The following is an 18,630-nucleotide window of genomic DNA, read 5'->3' as shown; positions in this document are numbered from 1 at the left end:
TTATTAAATTATTTGGTGCTGCTTAGTTGATTAAAATTGTTATAGTCTTACGTATTAAAAGGGAATACTTATAAACTAGAAAAACCACCGAAATATTTCCATAATTTTCAATAATTTACATATTTATTTCTCTAAGTTTCAGATATATTTGAAATTAAGAAAAACTATTATTTTGCAAAAAGAAAACTTGGTTTAAATTCCTGACTGTATTTTTAGAAAATAAAATATAAGTTCTATCGACATTTCAAAATATATCTTAAAATTATATTGATCTTGTTAAACCAATACTACCGTAAAATGAAGTTAGCTTCATATTTGGAATTCGCGACGGAAAAATAAAGATTTCCAAATACTTAGATATTTAGATCTCCAAAAATGTAAAATATCGAAATCTCAGGTGAAGAGATCTAAGCCTCGAGGGAAATCGAACTATCAACGTAAAACTATAAAGTTAAAATATGATTAAACCATCCAGGCGCGTGAATCGAAAATATTTCGATCGACAATCGCTTTAGTAAAACCGCCGCGAGAGATTCGTCGCATTTTAGCGGATTTTTTTTTCGCCTCAATAAAAAAAGTCAAACTTTGTAAGATAAGCGCCCGAAGCTCCCTCTGGGGAAATGGGATCCAAACTTTTTTATACGTATGCGAAAGGGGACTTTGGTGGCGTAAGATCATGATATTTGAAGTCTACGTCTCTGTGTATAGCAGTTTAGATTGGGTGACAGTCTGCCTAGCTCTATTTTATGTGTGTTTTCGCTTAGTTCGTTAGAACTTTTTGGACGCTCACTTCCGGGCTACAATGCATAGACCAAAATCCTCAAGACCAACAGATGTAGCCCCAAGTCAAGCCTAGAATTGGATCCGTTCGCACCCGACCTCTTATTACGTCTTGTGGCGTAGCCAGGATTCTGTTTCGAAGGGGGTACACAATTGAATAAATTAAATTAAATAGTAAAAACATTGTTTATATAACCATAGGTTTTGGGGGGCGGGGGGGGGCTGGCTTTGTGCCCCTACTCTGGCAACGCCACTGATTACGTCAAGCAGAAATCGAAACGTTTTTAAGTAGCGAGTAAAAATATTTAGGGGCAATGTGGCCACGTCCTGAAAATCTCGCGGTAGTATCGACTCCATAAAATTTTCCATTTCATAAAAATAAAATTATTACACGCCTGAAAATTAGAGGTAAATTTAAATTTTGTCGAACTATTGGTGCTTAACTTCGTCGAAATAAATATTTGACATAAATAAAACATTTAAATAATTTTTAAATCAAGTTTGAACCTATTGAAAATAATCTTAACTAAAACAGAAAAATAAGGTTAAAAGTTTCAGTGAAATCGGGGTTAAGCTAAATTAGGATCGTACATTTACAAACTATAGAGTTGGAATTATCCCTCGAGAGTATCGACGTGTACGATAATTTTCGTACATCTGGCAACGCTGTTTTAGGGGCCCTATTAAGCGAGTAGACCAACGTAAAACTTATCGGCAACCGGTCTATACGGGTAATGAAATTTCACCCAGTAAAAGGAGACATTATGTTGGAATCTTCATTGAAATTTTTCGCGGGGTTGAAACGATCGAAATCCGAATCAAACTCGTTGAATGGGCCATTCCCAAATAGCCCGCTACCTCTAAATACGAGCGGGGAAATATTTTTTTCCATCCCGCGTAAGGAAACTTTCTCTCTTCGGCACAGTGATGGGCACTCTCCTCTCACCGTGAGATCAGTGAGAGAAATTGAGATGAGGTGAGATGCTCTAAGCTTCCAATGGAGAGGAGCGTGAGATGAGTTTCCAAGCTATGAATTTAAGAGAGAGGAGAGTGAGTGGAAATATGATTTTTCAAAGAATGTATTTGGAGTGTGAGCGAGGTTAATTTAATTAGTGAAATGCGATGAGAGGAGAGCCGCTAAAAAGTTAGTTTGCGGTGTTGGGTGAGAGGAAGTGAGTTTGAGTTTAGATGTAAGAAAACCAAAACAAAGGAAATATAAAAACATGACCTTCTTGGAAATAATTATGTAACTTTGGCCAATAACAAAGCCCAAACGTACAATAATATAATATGCTGCCGTTAGAAGGCTATAAAGAAGTTAAAAACAGTAAATCTAATGTAGCCACCGGCCAGTGATGGTCGTTGTTCTACCCCTGTGAGAACAGTGTCAGAATCTGAGAGGAGGTGAGATGCGCAAAACTTCAAAAGGAGAGGAGTTTCACAAAGTACGCATTTCAGAGAGCGTGAGATGAGTGATGAGATCAGATTTTTCAACAAAACTAGCGGGAGTGTGCGCGAGGTTAGATTAATTAGCGAAATTCGATGAGAAGAGATGAGATAAAAAGTTAGTTTAGGGTGGTTAGAGGAGATGAGTTTGAGTTTAAAATTTTAGAAACGGGAATGAGGTGGAGTGAGAGTTATCACAAAATTTTCAAAAATGCCCATCACTGCTTCGGCATCCAGATCGTTTGTAGAATGAGATGGCTCCAGGCCGCTTTATTCATGGGCTGAAAGTATATATTTCCAGCCACGCTCCAACTTCTGCCATCCACAATCAATGGATAAACTCTCTTAGCTCCCCGTGGTAATGAAGAGGCGGTTATGCTCGAATAGGAACCCCCTCGCATCCGACACATAAGTCCATTCAATGCGCGGTAATGGTTCGGCCCCGGGGTTGGAGTACTTTCGCACCTCCCACCATGCTCTTGACATTATTGGCCATGAGTTCAAAGACAATATCTTCCCCCGTGGTCTCAGGTAACGCGTGGTCGCTCAAATCAAGATTCACCTCTTCATTTGGACAGTTCATTCCATGAAATATACGTCAAAATTGCGCTAAAAGTAATTTAATTTTTAATTTTGTCCGTATTTTTCCGAAAAAATAAAAAAAGTTTTCATTCCATGATTAGTCTAATATTGTTTGCAAATTTAAATAAAGCGGCATTTTCGCCTCATTTTTTTCGAATCTGAAAGTAAAACTAAACCTCTAGACTAGCTTTAAACTGATTAACAATGTAACACTATTAATATTTTGTAGTATGTTTACTGTTATTAGACATTTTATATCGATAAAAATTTAAAACCCTTAAAGGCCGACTACATAGTTATTCGGTTTACTCTGTCTTTCACTGGAAGCTGGTTCGCTGCAAGACACATGTGCTATCCAAGCAGCCGACTACCAGTGAGAAACAGAGTAAACGGAATAAATATGTAGTCGACCTTTAAAAAGTAATTTATGTTTCAATTTTCCCGGAAAATTTTCTGGAAATTTTTTCGCATTTTATTTTTCCGGAAAATTAACTACACTATTTTATGTTTATTTATTTTGAGTATTAAGATATTTTTATAATTTAAACGATGGATGGTCAACGAACGCTAAAATCTATAATAGTAGATATCCAACCTTTGATTCCTCCAGTTACCAATCGAATCGTCAATTTCAAAAGATATGTAATCTTTAATAAAGTGAAGTTTCCCCCTATAAAGTAATTGGCCTTTTTCACTTTTGCGCGTGGTTTAAAATTGCGGAGTCTCTCGTCGTTGGGCTCACCTGCTGCGCGTTGGAGAGAAGACTGAAACGCGTTGGGTTGATAGCCCCGGGGTCCATTACGGCTCCTCAGTCAGCCAACTGTCGTTAATGGAATCCCACCTCGGTCGACACTGGCGCGCCGGGACCAAATGGTTCCCGTTATCTTTGAATTAACAGACAACTAACCTTCGCTTTCAATTCGACAGTTCCGAGCATTTCCGCTAGAGGGTGAATTACGGGATAAATAAGTCCTTCGGAGAAGGAGAGTGAGAGATTGAGGGAAATTAAAAGATAAAAAACAAAGCCTTTCTTTCAAGCGGTTCTCTCTCACTCTTACCAAGAATTTATTCGGGTTCAACTATTCCCGACCGTAATGAATCTAGGTGGCGTAACGGCGCTAACTTCTAAGAGGTAGCGCCTATCATCTAGCGTCTGCTACGGACAAATTAAAAGGTCATAAGAACGTTTTTTTTATTAAATAAACTTATCAAAATATAAGCAAACGATGGAAAAGTATTAAAATACGAGTATCATTATTTATAAAGTCAAATTTACGAATAACAACGATAAAAAATGCGGGAAAATTTCCTGAAATTTTTTCTCAAATCGGAAAAATAAAAAATTTAAACATAAATTACTTTTTAAGGGTTTTAATGTTTTAACTTTTTGTCGAAATAAAATGTCTAATAACAGTAAACATACTACAAAACATTAATAGTGTTACATTGTTAATCAGTTTAAAGCTGGTCTAGAGGTTTAGTTTTACTTTCAGATTGGAAAAAATGAGGTGAAAATGCCGTTTTATTTAAATTTGCAAACAATATATTAGACTAATCATAGAATGAAAACATTTTTTTATTTTTTTCGGAAAAATACGGAAAATTTTCCGGAAAAAAGGAATTGGTCATTTTCCGGAAAATTGTCCGACTTACAACACTACTACAATCACAATCTCTCTTCTCCGCAATACGTTATTTCTATTTTCACCGAACGGTGGCGACACTAAGAAAAAACTAATAGCGTCTGCTTTAGCCGCTACCTATCTAGGTTTCAATGACGGACCAAAGGGGGCGAAGCGATAGTTTTCGGTCGCTTCTAATTTCCGGACATTATTATCCGACTACACTGAAAAGACGGAAAAGATTACGCACGATGAAATGGGGAGGGGCGTGGTTTCCCTGCCAGGAATCAGCAAGCAACGTATTCTCCGTTTACCCGTATACATACGACTGTTGAATTATGTCAAGTATTCGCCGAGATTGTAGAGAGTGGTAGCGTTAGGAAATTAGGCTCCCCAAGTGGCCCTGTTATTTTGGCATCCAGCCTCGCTATATCGGGCCTCGGTAATTGCGTTATTTCAACCTTATTATAAAGAGCTTTATTTCATACTTGAGTCGTACGCCGCTCCGATTTGAAATTGCTCTTAAACGACTTCCCAAAAAACAAAACTGCCGCCGATCTTCGACATTTGAAGGGCACACTAGCTTTACGCCTTCATTTCTGAGCGAAATTTTTAAGTCATTTTCAGGGCCGCCGAGAGGGAAAATATTTATTTCAGACCCTAATTGAGCCGTAACTATACATTTTAGAGGATAATTTATAGGCCTGATCATCTTCTTAAGTTATACAGGCTGTTTCTAAAGGTTATGCAAAAATTTAAAGGAGTTGTAGAGGGTGAGTTGATAAGTATGCCTGTTTGTCCCCCATTTTCCTACGATCAGTAAAAAGAGCGCCAGAGAGCTTCAAAAGGTGGCCTACTAGCCCCTGGAAGAAGGCTGCAACAAGCGCAAAACCAAGCAGCAGGGACTTTAAATACTGTGTAAGTTTACTTTTTTACGCTGGTTACCTCGATTTGTTTACAAAATCCTTTTTTACCTATCACACGAACCCAAACCTTAATGTTCGCGTTTCCCTAGTGCTACAACTCCTGAACATTTTTGCATAACCTTTTGAAACACCCTGTATAGTATGTAACGTGATATACATAAATATGACACATAGCTATTGATCAATGAGTTAAAGGCCTAGGTTTTCTTCTGCCTGTCACCCTTTAAATTTACTTTCCTTCCTGGTGGGTATTTGTATGGGAGGGAAGTAAATTTAATGGGTGAAAGACAGAAGAAAATCTAGGCCTTTATCGTCTCAAATTACGAATTAATTATTTTCATTTCGGATTGTCAATTTATCAATATTATCTACTTTTAAAAGCGATTAATTTTTCAATAATCCTTGGTCTCTAGGGCACCGTTACTTGTAATTGTTAACGTAGAGTCGCCAGTTCTAAATCAGTTAATTATTTAATTATTTAATCCGAAACAAACTATCATACAAAAATTCGCATGGAGAATAGAAAGTGTCATACTTATTGGTATTATTTTACTTCCGGTTATAGACAAGGCCACAAACAATTTCTAACCGTCAGTTGTTTAAAATTATTAATTTTTAAGGAACCAGTCGAGCGTACGGAAGAAGAATTTTTGCGCAAACTCCTGAAAATCAATAAAATAAGATATCCTATTTCCAGTTTGGGAACATACCGCTAAAAGGACTAAATATGTATACAAATATATTTCTAGGAAAATCTGGATTCCTTTAGAGTGAAACCAGGCGGACGTTAAAAGTTGAATGTCTAAAAATGCAAATTCTAAAATGTGGGATATTTAGTTCCGAAAGAAATATTACTGTAGTTTTGGGAAATATCTGACTCAGTAAAATCGAAACGAGGGGGTTATTTAATTTCACGCCTTTTAAAAGTATTTTCTACGCGATATCGGAAAATCAATGATTCTTCTCAGAATTGCCTGAGATTATTGGTTATAGTATTCCCCATAATTTTTCCCAGACCTCAAAACTAGGTGAAATTGCGGATGAGTGTAAAGTATTACAGGTAGAATCAATATTACAGAAGTTAGTTTTATTTGGGGGAGTTAGCTTTTGGGTGGAAAAGTCTCGTCTAGGAGTGGGGAATACACCAATTTGATAGAGTATTTGATAGAGATAAAAAGGTTTATTAGAACCGCATTTTACTATAATTGAAAGTTGATTGATCGGTGTACTTTCGCAACTTTAGCTAACTTAGGCAAGTAATGAAATAAAAATATTTTGGTTTTCTTTTAAATTATTAACTCAGGATTGGCAGTGAAATATTTAAATGAACTGAAATTTAGAAAAAAGAAATTTGGACAATCGTAAGATAACCAATTTGTATCTTTCTCTAGACTTCTAAATTATTGAATTGTACGTGAAACGGGAATTGCTTATAACCGTAGACTTCTAATAATAATCAGCTAGGCTAATACCCAACGCACCACCTTAGCCCTAAGTCATAAAGCGACTTTTAAATTCCTTAATTCAGGTGGCCGGGTTACAATAGGTAGGAGGGTAGTGGCAAGCCGTGCATGCCACGCGAGCCAACAGCTCCCTACACTCACTATAACCGTTAACCTCAACAAGTTTTAATGGAAGGAGAAACCGAAGAGCTCGGGGGAACCCCTTAAATTGGTGGGGAGAGAACTTGCAAACTCAACGACGGAGTGCCACAAGTTGGGATCGAACCCAGCTCCTATTTCTATATATTTTTATATATTTATATTATTTATTAAATTATTAAATTATTTGGTGCTGCTTAGTTGATTAAAATTGTTATAGTCTTACGTATTAAAAGGGAATACTTATAAACTAGAAAAACCACCGAAATATTTCCATAATTTTCAATAATTTCAAGTTTCAGATATATTTAAAATTAAGAAAAACTATTATTTTGCAAAAAGAAAACTTGCAAACTCAACGAAGACGGAGTGGTTCCGAGTTGTCACTAGTGACACAAACTGGGATCGTACCCGGCTTCTCTCGCTACGAGGCGAAAGTGCTAACCACTCCGCCACCCCACCTTCAACTCAAATAATAACCGCTTATAGCGCAAATTATTTCCTTGAAGATTCGTAATTAAAGGTTGAAACACGGCAAAATAAACGATGGAATATTCCAACGACATTGATAAGGTAAATCCTTTTAAAAGTAAGAAAAAAACGGGTTTTTATCTCACAAAGAAAACGTAACGAAAACAAAGAGAGACGGGTGAGATGGATGGACAGACCTGTAATGTTTGGAGAGCTCGTATCTGGTGTCGCGGTGGGCGCCGGAGTTGGGCGCCGTCGACGGCTCGAAGTTCCCGTGTCCGTCGATCATGGGAGAGGCGAGCCGCAGCTTGACGGGGCAGACGGGCGACAGGCTGCTGCAGTGGCGGGTCGCCACATGACTGCCAGAGGAGAGCAGCGAGCTCCGGCGGCCAGCATCCGACCCGCGCCCCGCACACGCGCTCGCAGGCCCCACCGAGAGACGCGCCGATGAGAAGGCGAGACTCCACAGCACACCTAGCGGAGAAACAACGAAACTACTACTATCTCTTATAAGCCCTATTCCACGGATGTATGAGACAAAGAAATGTATTGTTTTTTACGGGGACCAATACACTTTTTTCGACTGATGCAAATTTATATCCAAAGTTTACTTTAATCTGGGAGCAACAAACACAGCACCCCCACGCAAGAAGAACGCAACCCGTTAAAAGCCGTGCATTTTCTTGTGTACATTTTTCATTGGTTAGACGCTTTAGCGCCCACTGCCGTCGGAAGGGGAAAATTCGGATATTGTCTTCCCCCTTTCCGTAAAATGTTCAGCGTATAGGTTCATCCAATGAAATTTGTACACAGCACTGTGTTAGCGTGTTTAAAGGCTAGCTGCGTTCACCTTGTGTTTGTTGCTCCTAGCTGCCATCTAGGAGCAACAAACACAGCACCCAACACAAGGAGAACGCAACCCCTCAAAAGTCGTGCCTTTTCTTGTGTACATTTTTCATTGGTTAGACGATTTAGCGCAGGGGGAAAATTCGGAAATTGTCTTCCCCCTTTCCGTAAAATGTTCAGCGTATAGGTTCATCCAATGAAATTTGTACACAACACGGCGTTAGCGTTTTTAAAGGCTAGCTGCGTTCACCTTGTGTTTGTTGCTCCTAGCTGCCATCTAGGAGCAACAAACACAGCACCCCACACAAGGAGAACGCAACCCCTCAAAAGTCGTCCTTTTTCTTGTGTACGTTTTTCATTGGTTAGACGCTTTAGCGCCTGCTGCCGTCGGAAGGTGACAATTCGGAAATGGTTTAGACTATACCGATTAGCTTAGACAAGCCTTCCTAGCGAGGGGCGGCCAGGAGTTAGGGCTGGTTTTCACTAGGACAGAAATGCGACGACGGCGAGGGCGGACGCAAAAATATTGTATTAGGCCTAACGGGGATTTTTTTTGCGTGAAAACTAGGCCTTAGTTTAGATAGGGTGTTTAAACTTTTTCTTAATTTGGGGTTTAAACCCGATCAAACTAACTTCTTGCCGCCCCTCGCTAGGGAGGTTTGTGGAAGCTAATCGGTATAATCTAAACGCACCCTACCAAACAAGAGGGGTTATACTCCCTTTAAAGGGAATAAAACCTGCAAAGCAATCTTTATGGAAGACCCGTTAAATTTTTCAAATTTCCCTGTACAGTGGCGCCAAACATTTTTAATTGATGATGATAGTTATGATACATCAGATATCATTTACGCTCAGATTTTATCAGATCGGTTGATATGGGTCCAAATGCAAATCTGCTAATTGAATCTGATGAGATTAGTCATAGAATTTCAGATAAAGAATAGTTGAAAATTTTAAATCAGATTGCCGGTTAAACTAATCTGAGTAACTTTCTGATTACCGTTGGAAGCACTAATTACAGCAGCAATGTAATTAGAAGGTAATTTAATTAAAATATTATTTTATTTTTACTTTATTTTTTATAGTAAAATTAAAATCTAAATTATTTATTAGTTATTTCACAACATATACTTGGAATTATAACTAAATAAACATTCCTAATGTAGGTCGTAATTAACACTTATCAAGTTGAGCTCTTGAACATTTAAAATTAAAAAAAAATGAAGTTTATATTTTGAATAAGAGTCATTGTGTTCCACTCGTTATTTTAAACCCGAGGCCTAATTGGAAAATTAAACGCTTTTTTTAACTCTCTTACATTTAATATACGGCGATTCTTAGCAAAGGGGGATCGGGTAACAATCCTTAAGATAATGGCCTTCCATTCATAAACAATTGTACCAGTTAAAGTTCAGGTTTAAAGTGTCAGAGGGACCTAAAAGGGCCTATTCAAAAATTAGTCAAAGAACCGTTACATCCGTAATTAATAATTAAAAAAATATTTTTTGTAGATTAAAATATTTGATCTATCAGAAAAGTCAAATTTAGTTTCGTTGCGTTTTATTTTGAATTTCCCCACCTTTATGCTAGGTTTGCAAAGACCCTTGAAACAGGGACGTCCCTGGGGGGGATGAAGGGAAGCTTCCCCCGAATAAATTCGATCGGTTCCCAAAATTATGTTTTTCTTACGAAATTTTCTTTGGAACTATTTTATTAAACAAACATTTTAAGAAGTATTTGAGAAATGGCCAAATTAAGGATAGTAATACACTTGTTGAGGTTAAAGGTAATAGTTTGTGTAGGGAGCTGTTGGCGCGCGTTGCGTGAAGGGCTTACCACCACCCTCCTACGCAATGTAACCCGGCCACCTGAATTAATGGCTTTAAATGTTGCTTGATGACTTAGGCCTAAGGTGGTGCCCCACGCGAGCCAACAGCTCACTACATTCACTGTTACCCTCTACATGTTTTTAAGGAAAGGGGAAACCGGAGAACTCGGGGTAAACCCCCTTTAACCAGTGGCAAGAAAATTTGCGAACTCAACGTAGGGATCAAACCCGGCTGCTCTAGCTGCGAGGTGAAAGCGTTAACCACCGCAACACCACGAGCTCTTCAATCCCCTAAATTAAACCCCTTCGGTACGCCCCTGAAATAGCAAAACAAAATTAAAAATTGAGTTTCTGCCAATTTCATTAAAATATCCCCAGGATAATTTTGGAAAATGGCATGTGCCAAGCCCACCGTTTTCAGTTTTCAAGAGCAAAACTTGACTAGCTCCTAAAATCCCATCGACTAGTAGGTTTGATTTGCTTATAATTTTTAAATGCGAATCTCTTCTCCTTCGTTGTTAATTAAAATACTGGTAACGATTGAAGAAGCCGCGTTCTTTAAATAATAAAACGTTCAACAGGACAAAAACAAGATTGTGTCTTATCGATTTTAGGCAGATTCTCGAGCGACTATACTGCCATCTATAGTCCAGAAATAGTTTAAAATATCAATATAAATTTATAATAAATAAATTTTAATATAAAATTATCAAAATATTTTTTTAATAAATATGGAGCTATTCAGTAATGATAACTATTCAAATATTAATCAATAAATTACTATAAAATTAAATTTGCATAAATATTTGTTTTAGCGTTTAAAATAAATGCGGAAAAATTTCCGGAAAATATTCCTTTTCCGCAAGTAGGAAAAATAAAAAAATTAAACATTAATTTTTAAGGGTTTTAATTCTAGACTAGTCTAGAGGTTTGGTTTTATTTTTGGATTGAACATAACTAGGCGAAAATGGCGCGAAATTTAAATTTGGGATCAATATTATTCTAATCATGGAATGAAAACCTTTTTCGGATTTTTCCGGAAAGAAGACGTCGGTAAACGAGCGGGAAATTTTCCGACTTACAACTCAAGTTTAAAATATAGACCTCTATTTATATATTAATATAAAATTATCCAAATAATTATAAAATAATTATCAAGTTATTTACTAATGATAATTATTCATATAGTATCAATAACGTTATTTAAAATATATTAATCAATAAATTACAATAAAAATTAATTTGCGTAAATATTGGTTTTGGCGTTATATTAAAGTTTTAATAAATGTAAACAAAAAAAACATTATTTTAAAAACCGGCACAACAACTTCCTATTTTATTATTAAACGCGTGAAGAATATTTTGATACATTTAAATATAATTTGTCAGTTCTGATTTATCAGTAGGCAAAATTGGCCAATTTCCGCCTGTAGAAGTGTTCAACCCGCAGCACAGCGGTGTTCAAGGACAAGCGCACCACCAGGTGGAAAGCTTACGTAACCGAATTTTCTACAGTTGTTTCTTACTATTTATCAAATTAACGAAAGTCCGTAAAATTTTCTTTTATAGAAAACGCAAACGCAGCTAAGTTAGAACTCGCGAGGGTGCAAAGCTAATGTCAGAGCTAATGAAAATTGGGTTCTCTAACGACAGCCGAAACCAAAGTAAAAAAAGCTCCAAAACTTACGAGGATGCGACGTCATGTTATTCTAATAATATAATTTAGCGCGATCTTCGAGTAGTTTCCCAAACCTTCCAAGAATTCATAGCGAAAGAGGGTCCTCCTCGAGTTAACAAAAGGGTCCACTTAAAGGCTCGTTGAACTAACAAACTGACCAAGAACAAATCATTTTCCAACTACGCTACCGCCGAGTTAAAGTGTTTGAGTGTTTGGGACAACACCGGGCAGAGTGCTTTGTTTGGGTGATGAGTGTCAAAGACTGAACTTCTCGCTCGAATACAACGAACCTCCCACCGACCAGAAAAAAGTAAGAAAAGATAAACACAGAAACAAACTGTCGCGTGGCAACGAAAGCGTCATTAAAAAAACATCCGAGAGAAACACTGGTTAGGTGAAGTTAACTTCTCGAAATTCTAATCCCGTCTCGTAAACCCTTCACTCCGGTCAAACTTGGTCTTTGCTCTTCGCGTGCTAGCCGGGAACATTCTCGTGAATAGTAAAGCGAATGCATCTGGCCAATTTTAATAAAGACATTCACCCCCCACCCGTTCTCGTGTACGCATAGAGTATTCTATCGGGTCACTGTCTGTTAAGGCTTACTAGCAACCGATTAGGAAACGCGACCTTGTCAAGGTCACGAAACTACCTACGAGGCTAGTTCCTTACCATTTTATTTTCACTCTAGCTAAGCAAGATGTTTGGTACTTTTAATAACTTAGTCTAAGCCTGATAAATGTTTGCACGAATTACTATTTTAAAAACTTAGTCTAAGCTTAATAAATTTTTGCACTAATTACTATTTTAATAACTTAGTCTAAGCCTATTAAATTTTTGCACTAATTAGTATTTTAATAACTTAGTCTAAGCCTATTAAATTTTTGCACTAATTACTATTTTAGTAACTTAGTCTAAGCCTAATAAATTTTTGCACTAATTACTATTTTAATAACTTTTGCCCTAATTACTATTTTAATAACTTTTGCACTAATTACTAGTTTGTAGGTGCCTTAGCTAGGTAGGCTAATACCCCAGGCACCTTTTTGCACTAATTACTAGTTTCTAGGTAGCTTAGCTAATCATGGCACCACCTAAGGCCCAATTTAGTCATCTAGCGACTTTTATTGTCTTTAATTCAGGTGGCCGGGTTACAACGCGTAGGAGGGTGGTGGCGAGCTCTTCATGCCACGCGAGCCAACAGCTCCCTACACTATTTATTACCGTTAACCCCAACTAGTTTTTATGGACGGGGAAACCGAAGAACTCGAGGGAAAACCCCTTAAACCAGTGGGGAGAGAACTTGCAAACTCAGCCGGCAAGGAATGTTTCCGAGTTTTCACCCAGTACCGCAATAGGTGCGAGGTGAATAAATTTGTAACATGGTGAATTTGCGTTAGGCAACAATACCGCACTTCCTAGAATTTGTGATATTGTTATGGATTTTCCCTGCAAACATTAGACGTTCTTTCACCCGAGATTTAATCATCGGAATTTCCATGAACTGCAAACTCTTTAGAGGGACTGGCGAGGAGGTTTTAGAAACACGGTAGTTGTTAATTAAATAGGCGACTTATGCAATCATGGGTTACCCAAATTTTCTAAACGTAAACTATGAACAAATGGATGGTCAAATTTGATATTTTAACGCAAAACCAGAGCTTCTGCAATATTGGCAACATTTTAAAAGAGCCAATAGCTGATTTCGTTGAATAAAATGAAATATATTAAGCCGATTGTCATTACAATTTTCAATTTAGAATTTATGGATAATAATTTCAAAAATAGTTATTGTTATATTCTTAATTGAACCGTTTCTTTTTTTCTAAACAAAATTCTTGGAATGTTAGGTTTGTCGGGGTCATCTATAAATTGTAGATTATAAATTTTGGTAAGCTCTTTGATTATCAAGCACGCGAAATTGTTTAAAGGAAAAGTCCAGGTTTGGGTAAAACTTGGGTCTATTTGAAATATAATGTTTAAATATACTCAAAAATATCAGTCGTAAAATTGTATCTTTTTTTAATGACGATAAATCAATTTTTAAATGAGCGAAACTTACCCGCCAAGCGAGCTGCCATTTTCTTTCGCCTTCCCTCCGCAGACCGCACGCGGAGCAAGCGCGCGCAGGGAACAGAACGCTGTTATAGCGCGAACAGCGCGTGATTTAAGTCCTAAAACGTCACCGCGAAACAAAATGGCAGATCGCATGGTGGGTAAATTTGGCTCGTTTAAAAATTAATTTCTCATCATTAAAAAAAGATACAGTTTTACGACTGATATTTTTGTGTATATTTAAACATTATCTTTCAAATAAATCCAAGTTTAACCCAACCTGGACTTTTCCTTTAAGTAATTATACCGCTAAAAGTAACTTTAAAGATTTAAATGATAATCGTTTCAAATTGTATTGTGATTGTGCATTATTATAATTCTGGTACAAGAATAATTTTCAGAAAATTGCCATAAAATCGAGTTGAGCGTACTGCGAAAGAACGGCCAATTTACTAAAATAAAGAAATATTAACAAAGTAAAATTATGTTACTCCCGATTGCAATAAAGACATCTTGCTTCTTATCAGTACCCTCTTTCTAGAGAGGGTTTGATCTTTCGTGAGCTGTGCCAACACATCAGCTACCTCGACCACTATACTAATGCTAACTTCGCAGTTATTAATAATGAAGTTTCCCATAGTCATAATAATAAGTAGTTAGAAGAAACCACCTATGGACTGTGCGAAGGATGATAAAATACGCAAAAAAGTAGATTAGTCCATAATTAAAAGGGATAATATAGCTAAATCCTAAACAAATTTGAAGAAATTAAAAAACTTACTAATAACTCGTACCAATAGGTCTTCGAGCAAACAAAAAACGCGAATCTCGGATCAAATAGATCTTCGAGTAATAAACTACATAAAAACTAAATAAAATAGCCAGAAATTCCGGTTTCGTTCTATTTGGAACTCATCAGTACCGTGTGGGAAATCTGGCTGGTGACTGTTATATCTCAAAGAGAAACTAAGCCTAAACATCAAATTTTTCAAAACGCGTTGTTTGCTCGAAGACCTATTGGTACGAGTTATTAGTAAGTTTTTTTTAATTTCTTCAAATTTGTTTAGGATTTAGCTATATTATCGATTTTATTTATGGACTAATTTACTTTTTCGCGTATTTTATCATAATAATAAGTATTCTTTAAAGGGATAAGGTTGAAGGAGATTCTTATTTTTATTTCAAAACAGGGCTGGTATAAAAAAATATTTAATTCAATATACTACCCCCTTAGTGTGCCACTGGCACTGTCCTAAATTTATTGCTATCAAAATTCATGGCACTGTAAAAGAAAATTTAGGTCAGTTTTACATAAATTATTATTAATACTAATACTATTCTTCATAAATCTTTAAACAATTTATTTATAAGGAATAATTCTATTTCTTATAAATTCAAACACTATATCCACTATTTTTAACGTGAAATGTAAAATATTTAGAAAATTAGTTAAATAAATTCTATTTATTTTAATCTTTTAATTCTATTACTTAAAATTAAATTCGAGGTAAACAAGGTTAATACAATATAAGCAAAGCATTTTCTCAATTCACGGTTTTTTTACTTATTTCTAACTAATTTTTCCAAATGAAGTTGCTTAGTACGAGGTTAGCTTTCACCATTCTCATGAATAGAAATTTTAATTCTTAACTATCACAAAATTCCCAATTTACAGGAAATATTTAAATCCTAATAATATTTTTCAGGTTTCTAAATATTCCTGGTTTGAAGAAATCATGGCAAAAATATGACCTGTGGGTACAGAATATTAAAACCAAAATGCTTTTACCAAAATATTACGGTTTCAAGGCTGAAATTTAAGCAAAGGGTTTTAAAATTTATACATTTCGATCTGATAAATATGTACATCACTTTACGAACAGATAACGAAAATTGACTTGAACTATTTTCAAACATTTATGAAATAAACTAAAATATACCTTATTTTTTTAATTATTAAAATATATCTCTAAAATCTAAAATATCATCAATATCTTATCCTTTCTAGGTCACAACTTAGTCCCCGCCTCTTAAACCCGTCTTTAAACTGCTTTGGTAAAATCATTTTTGTTTTAATATTTGAATGGCCCGAAACAAGGATGTTTAGCAATATTGAAGACCAAGCGCAGAAGAAAAACTATCTTTAAAAAATAAATTTTGGTATTGCAACTTTCCAAAAACAAATAATAAACTTTGAAATCTTAAATATCGTATTTTTGAAAAGGCATTTTAGAAATTTTGAAAATCTGAAGTGGGCGGGGCTACAATAATATAACTATAACTTTATACATTTAAAATATTGCTTTTCAACCCTTCAAAACCATTTAGGCATATAATATTGTACGTCAAATTAAATCATAGAATAAAAGCTATTCAGCAATGTCAAAAAAATTCCAAATCTAAATTTTAACCCTGGACGATATACGCCGTCAAACTAAACTCAAAAATTGCCAAGGCTAGAATTTGCCTTAATCTACGCTTTTCCCATAAATGAACACTCGCTTTTCTGATGGAAAGTTTCGAGTCCCTCTATGACTTTCTCCGTTCGTGAAATAACCTTAATTAGTAAGCGATAATATACACCGATTTTTAAAAAAAAATAACACAATCGATATTGTAGTGGTAACGTAACCTCGTGTTGAAAATTGTTAAACAAACAATAACAAATTGAGTGGTTGGTCTACCTGTAACGATTGAAGGTCTAAAATAAGCAAACTTTCCCGACATGAAGTGGGGGGGAGTGAAAGGGGGACAGCACTCCACTCAATCTTCATCAAATGCAAAATAGGCAGTAGCTACGTCGGTGTTTGCACAAACGCTTATTCTGACTTACGAAATTGTAATTTCAAAATAGTGTTTAGTCAAGCATGGTCTTTCAAACGTTACCCCGTCTCGGGATTTCAACCCATTTCAGGCTCCATCTTGAATTTAGGTCTAGAACGCCATCTTTTGAAAGGAATAGGAAACACTATTCATGAGGATTATTAAATTAACTAATTATTATAAATATATTACTTTTATAAATATGTTATATTTTGTAATAGTACATTAATTACATTTAATTTTAATATTTCATATTAAATATTAGCCATATCTCAATATAGTCATTATCCTTAAGTATAATTAAAATCAATCTTGGTTTAGCAAGGGAATTTCAAGGGGTCAAAATGAACGTATTCAACTCGGCTGGCAGCATTTCAAATAAAAGTTACTTCTAAAAAGCGATGTATATACTATCATAAGTAACGTATTACGCGTAAGTCTGACTTCAACTCGGTTGGCAGCATTCAGTGATGGGCACTGCTAATCTCATTTAGAGCGCTTTTGTTATTATGAGCAAAATTGAGCGGCAAAATGTTATTTTAATAGAGTGCGAAATGAAAATGAGAAGAGCGCCAATTTCAGCGCTCAAAAAAGAGCGAAAAGAGAGGAGCGCCGATTTTACCGTTCAAAAAGAGTGAAAATAGAGGAGCGCTTATTTTACCGCTCAAAAAAGACCAAAAAGAGAGGAGCGCCGATTTTACCGCTCAAAAAAGAGCGAAATTAGAGTAGCGTCGATTTTACGTTAAAAAAGAGCGAATAGAGAGGAGCGCGAATTTCAGCTCTCAAAAAAGAGCGAAAAGAGAGGAGAGCCAATTTTCCCGTTCAAAAAAGAGTGAAATAAGAATAACGCCGATTTTACCGTTCAAAAAGTGGGAAAAGAGAGGAGCACCGATTTTACCGTTCAAAAAGAGCGGAGAGAGAGGAGCACCGATTTTACCGTTCAAAAAGAGCGAAATAAGAATAACGCCGATTTTACCGTTCAAAAAGAGCGAAAAGAGAGGAGCGCCAATTTCAGCTCTCAAAAAAGAGCGAAAAGAGAGGAGCGCCGATTTTACCGCTCAAAAAAGAGCGAAATGAGAGTAGCGTCGATTTTACGTTAAAAAAGAGCGAATAGAGAGGAGCGCGAATTTCAGCTCTCAAAAAAGAGCGAAAAGAGAGGAGAGCCAATTTTCCCGTTCAAAAAAGAGTGAAATAAGAATAACGCCGATTTTACCGTTCAAAAAGTGGGAAAAGAGAGGAGCACCGATTTTACCGTTCAAAAAGAGCGGAGAGAGAGGAGCACCGATTTTACCGTTCAAAAAGAGCGAAATAAGAATAACGCCGATTTTACCGTTCAAAAAGAGCGAAAAGAGAGGAGCGCCAATTTCAGCTCTCAAAAAAGAGCGAAAAGAGAGGAGCGCCGATTTTACCGCTCAAAAAAGAGCGAAATGAGAGTAGCGTCGATTTTACGTTAAAAAAGAGCGAATAGAGAGGAGCGCGAATTTCAGCTCTCAAAAAAGAGCGAAAAGAGAGGAGAGCCAATTTTCCCGTTCAAAAAAGAGTGAAATAAGAATAACGCCGATTTTACCGTTCAAAAAGTGGGAAAAGAGAGGAGCACCGATTTTACCGTTCTAAAAGAGCGGAGAGAGAGGAGCACCGATTTTACCGTTCAAAAAGAGCGAAATAAGAATAACGCCGATTTTACCGTTCAAAAAGAGCGAAAAGAGAGGAGCGCCAATTTCAGCTCTCAAAAAAGAGCGAAAAGAGAGGAGCGCCGATTTTACCGCTCAAAAAGAGCGAAAAGAGAGGAGCACCGATTTTACCGTTCAAAAAGATCGAAAAGAGAGGAGCGCCAATTTCAGCTCTCAAAAAAGAGCGAAAAGAGAGGAGAGCCAATTTTCCCGTTCAAAAAAGAGTGAAATAAGAATAACGCCGATTTTACTGTTCAAAAAGTGGGAAAAGAGAGGAGCACCGATTTTACCGTTCAAAAAGAGCG

The 18,630-nt window shown here is 36.4% G+C and overlaps 1 protein-coding gene across 1 annotated transcript in view; it reads right to left on the bottom strand.

Moving 5' to 3' along the window:
* LOC149925270 (neprilysin-1-like) overlaps window positions 1–7,827 on the bottom strand; it is a 66,875-nt gene extending 59,048 nt beyond the window's left edge. Inside the window, exon 1 of the mRNA XM_090160914.1 lies at window positions 7,626–7,827. Within this exon, the coding sequence (XP_090017040.1) occupies window positions 7,626–7,717 (92 nt within the window). The 5' untranslated portion in view covers window positions 7,718–7,827. The remainder of the gene's footprint in view (window positions 1–7,625) is intronic.
* Window positions 7,828–18,630: the final 10,803 nt, after the last annotated feature.

Source organism: Leiobunum rupestre, chromosome 10, assembly GCF_980474605.1.
Source record: "Leiobunum rupestre chromosome 10, qqLeiRupe1.1.hap1, whole genome shotgun sequence".
NCBI lineage: Eukaryota > Metazoa > Arthropoda > Arachnida > Opiliones > Sclerosomatidae > Leiobunum > Leiobunum rupestre.
The sequence above is the reverse complement of the archived record's forward strand: the minus strand, read 5'-3'. Positions and strand labels throughout refer to the sequence as shown.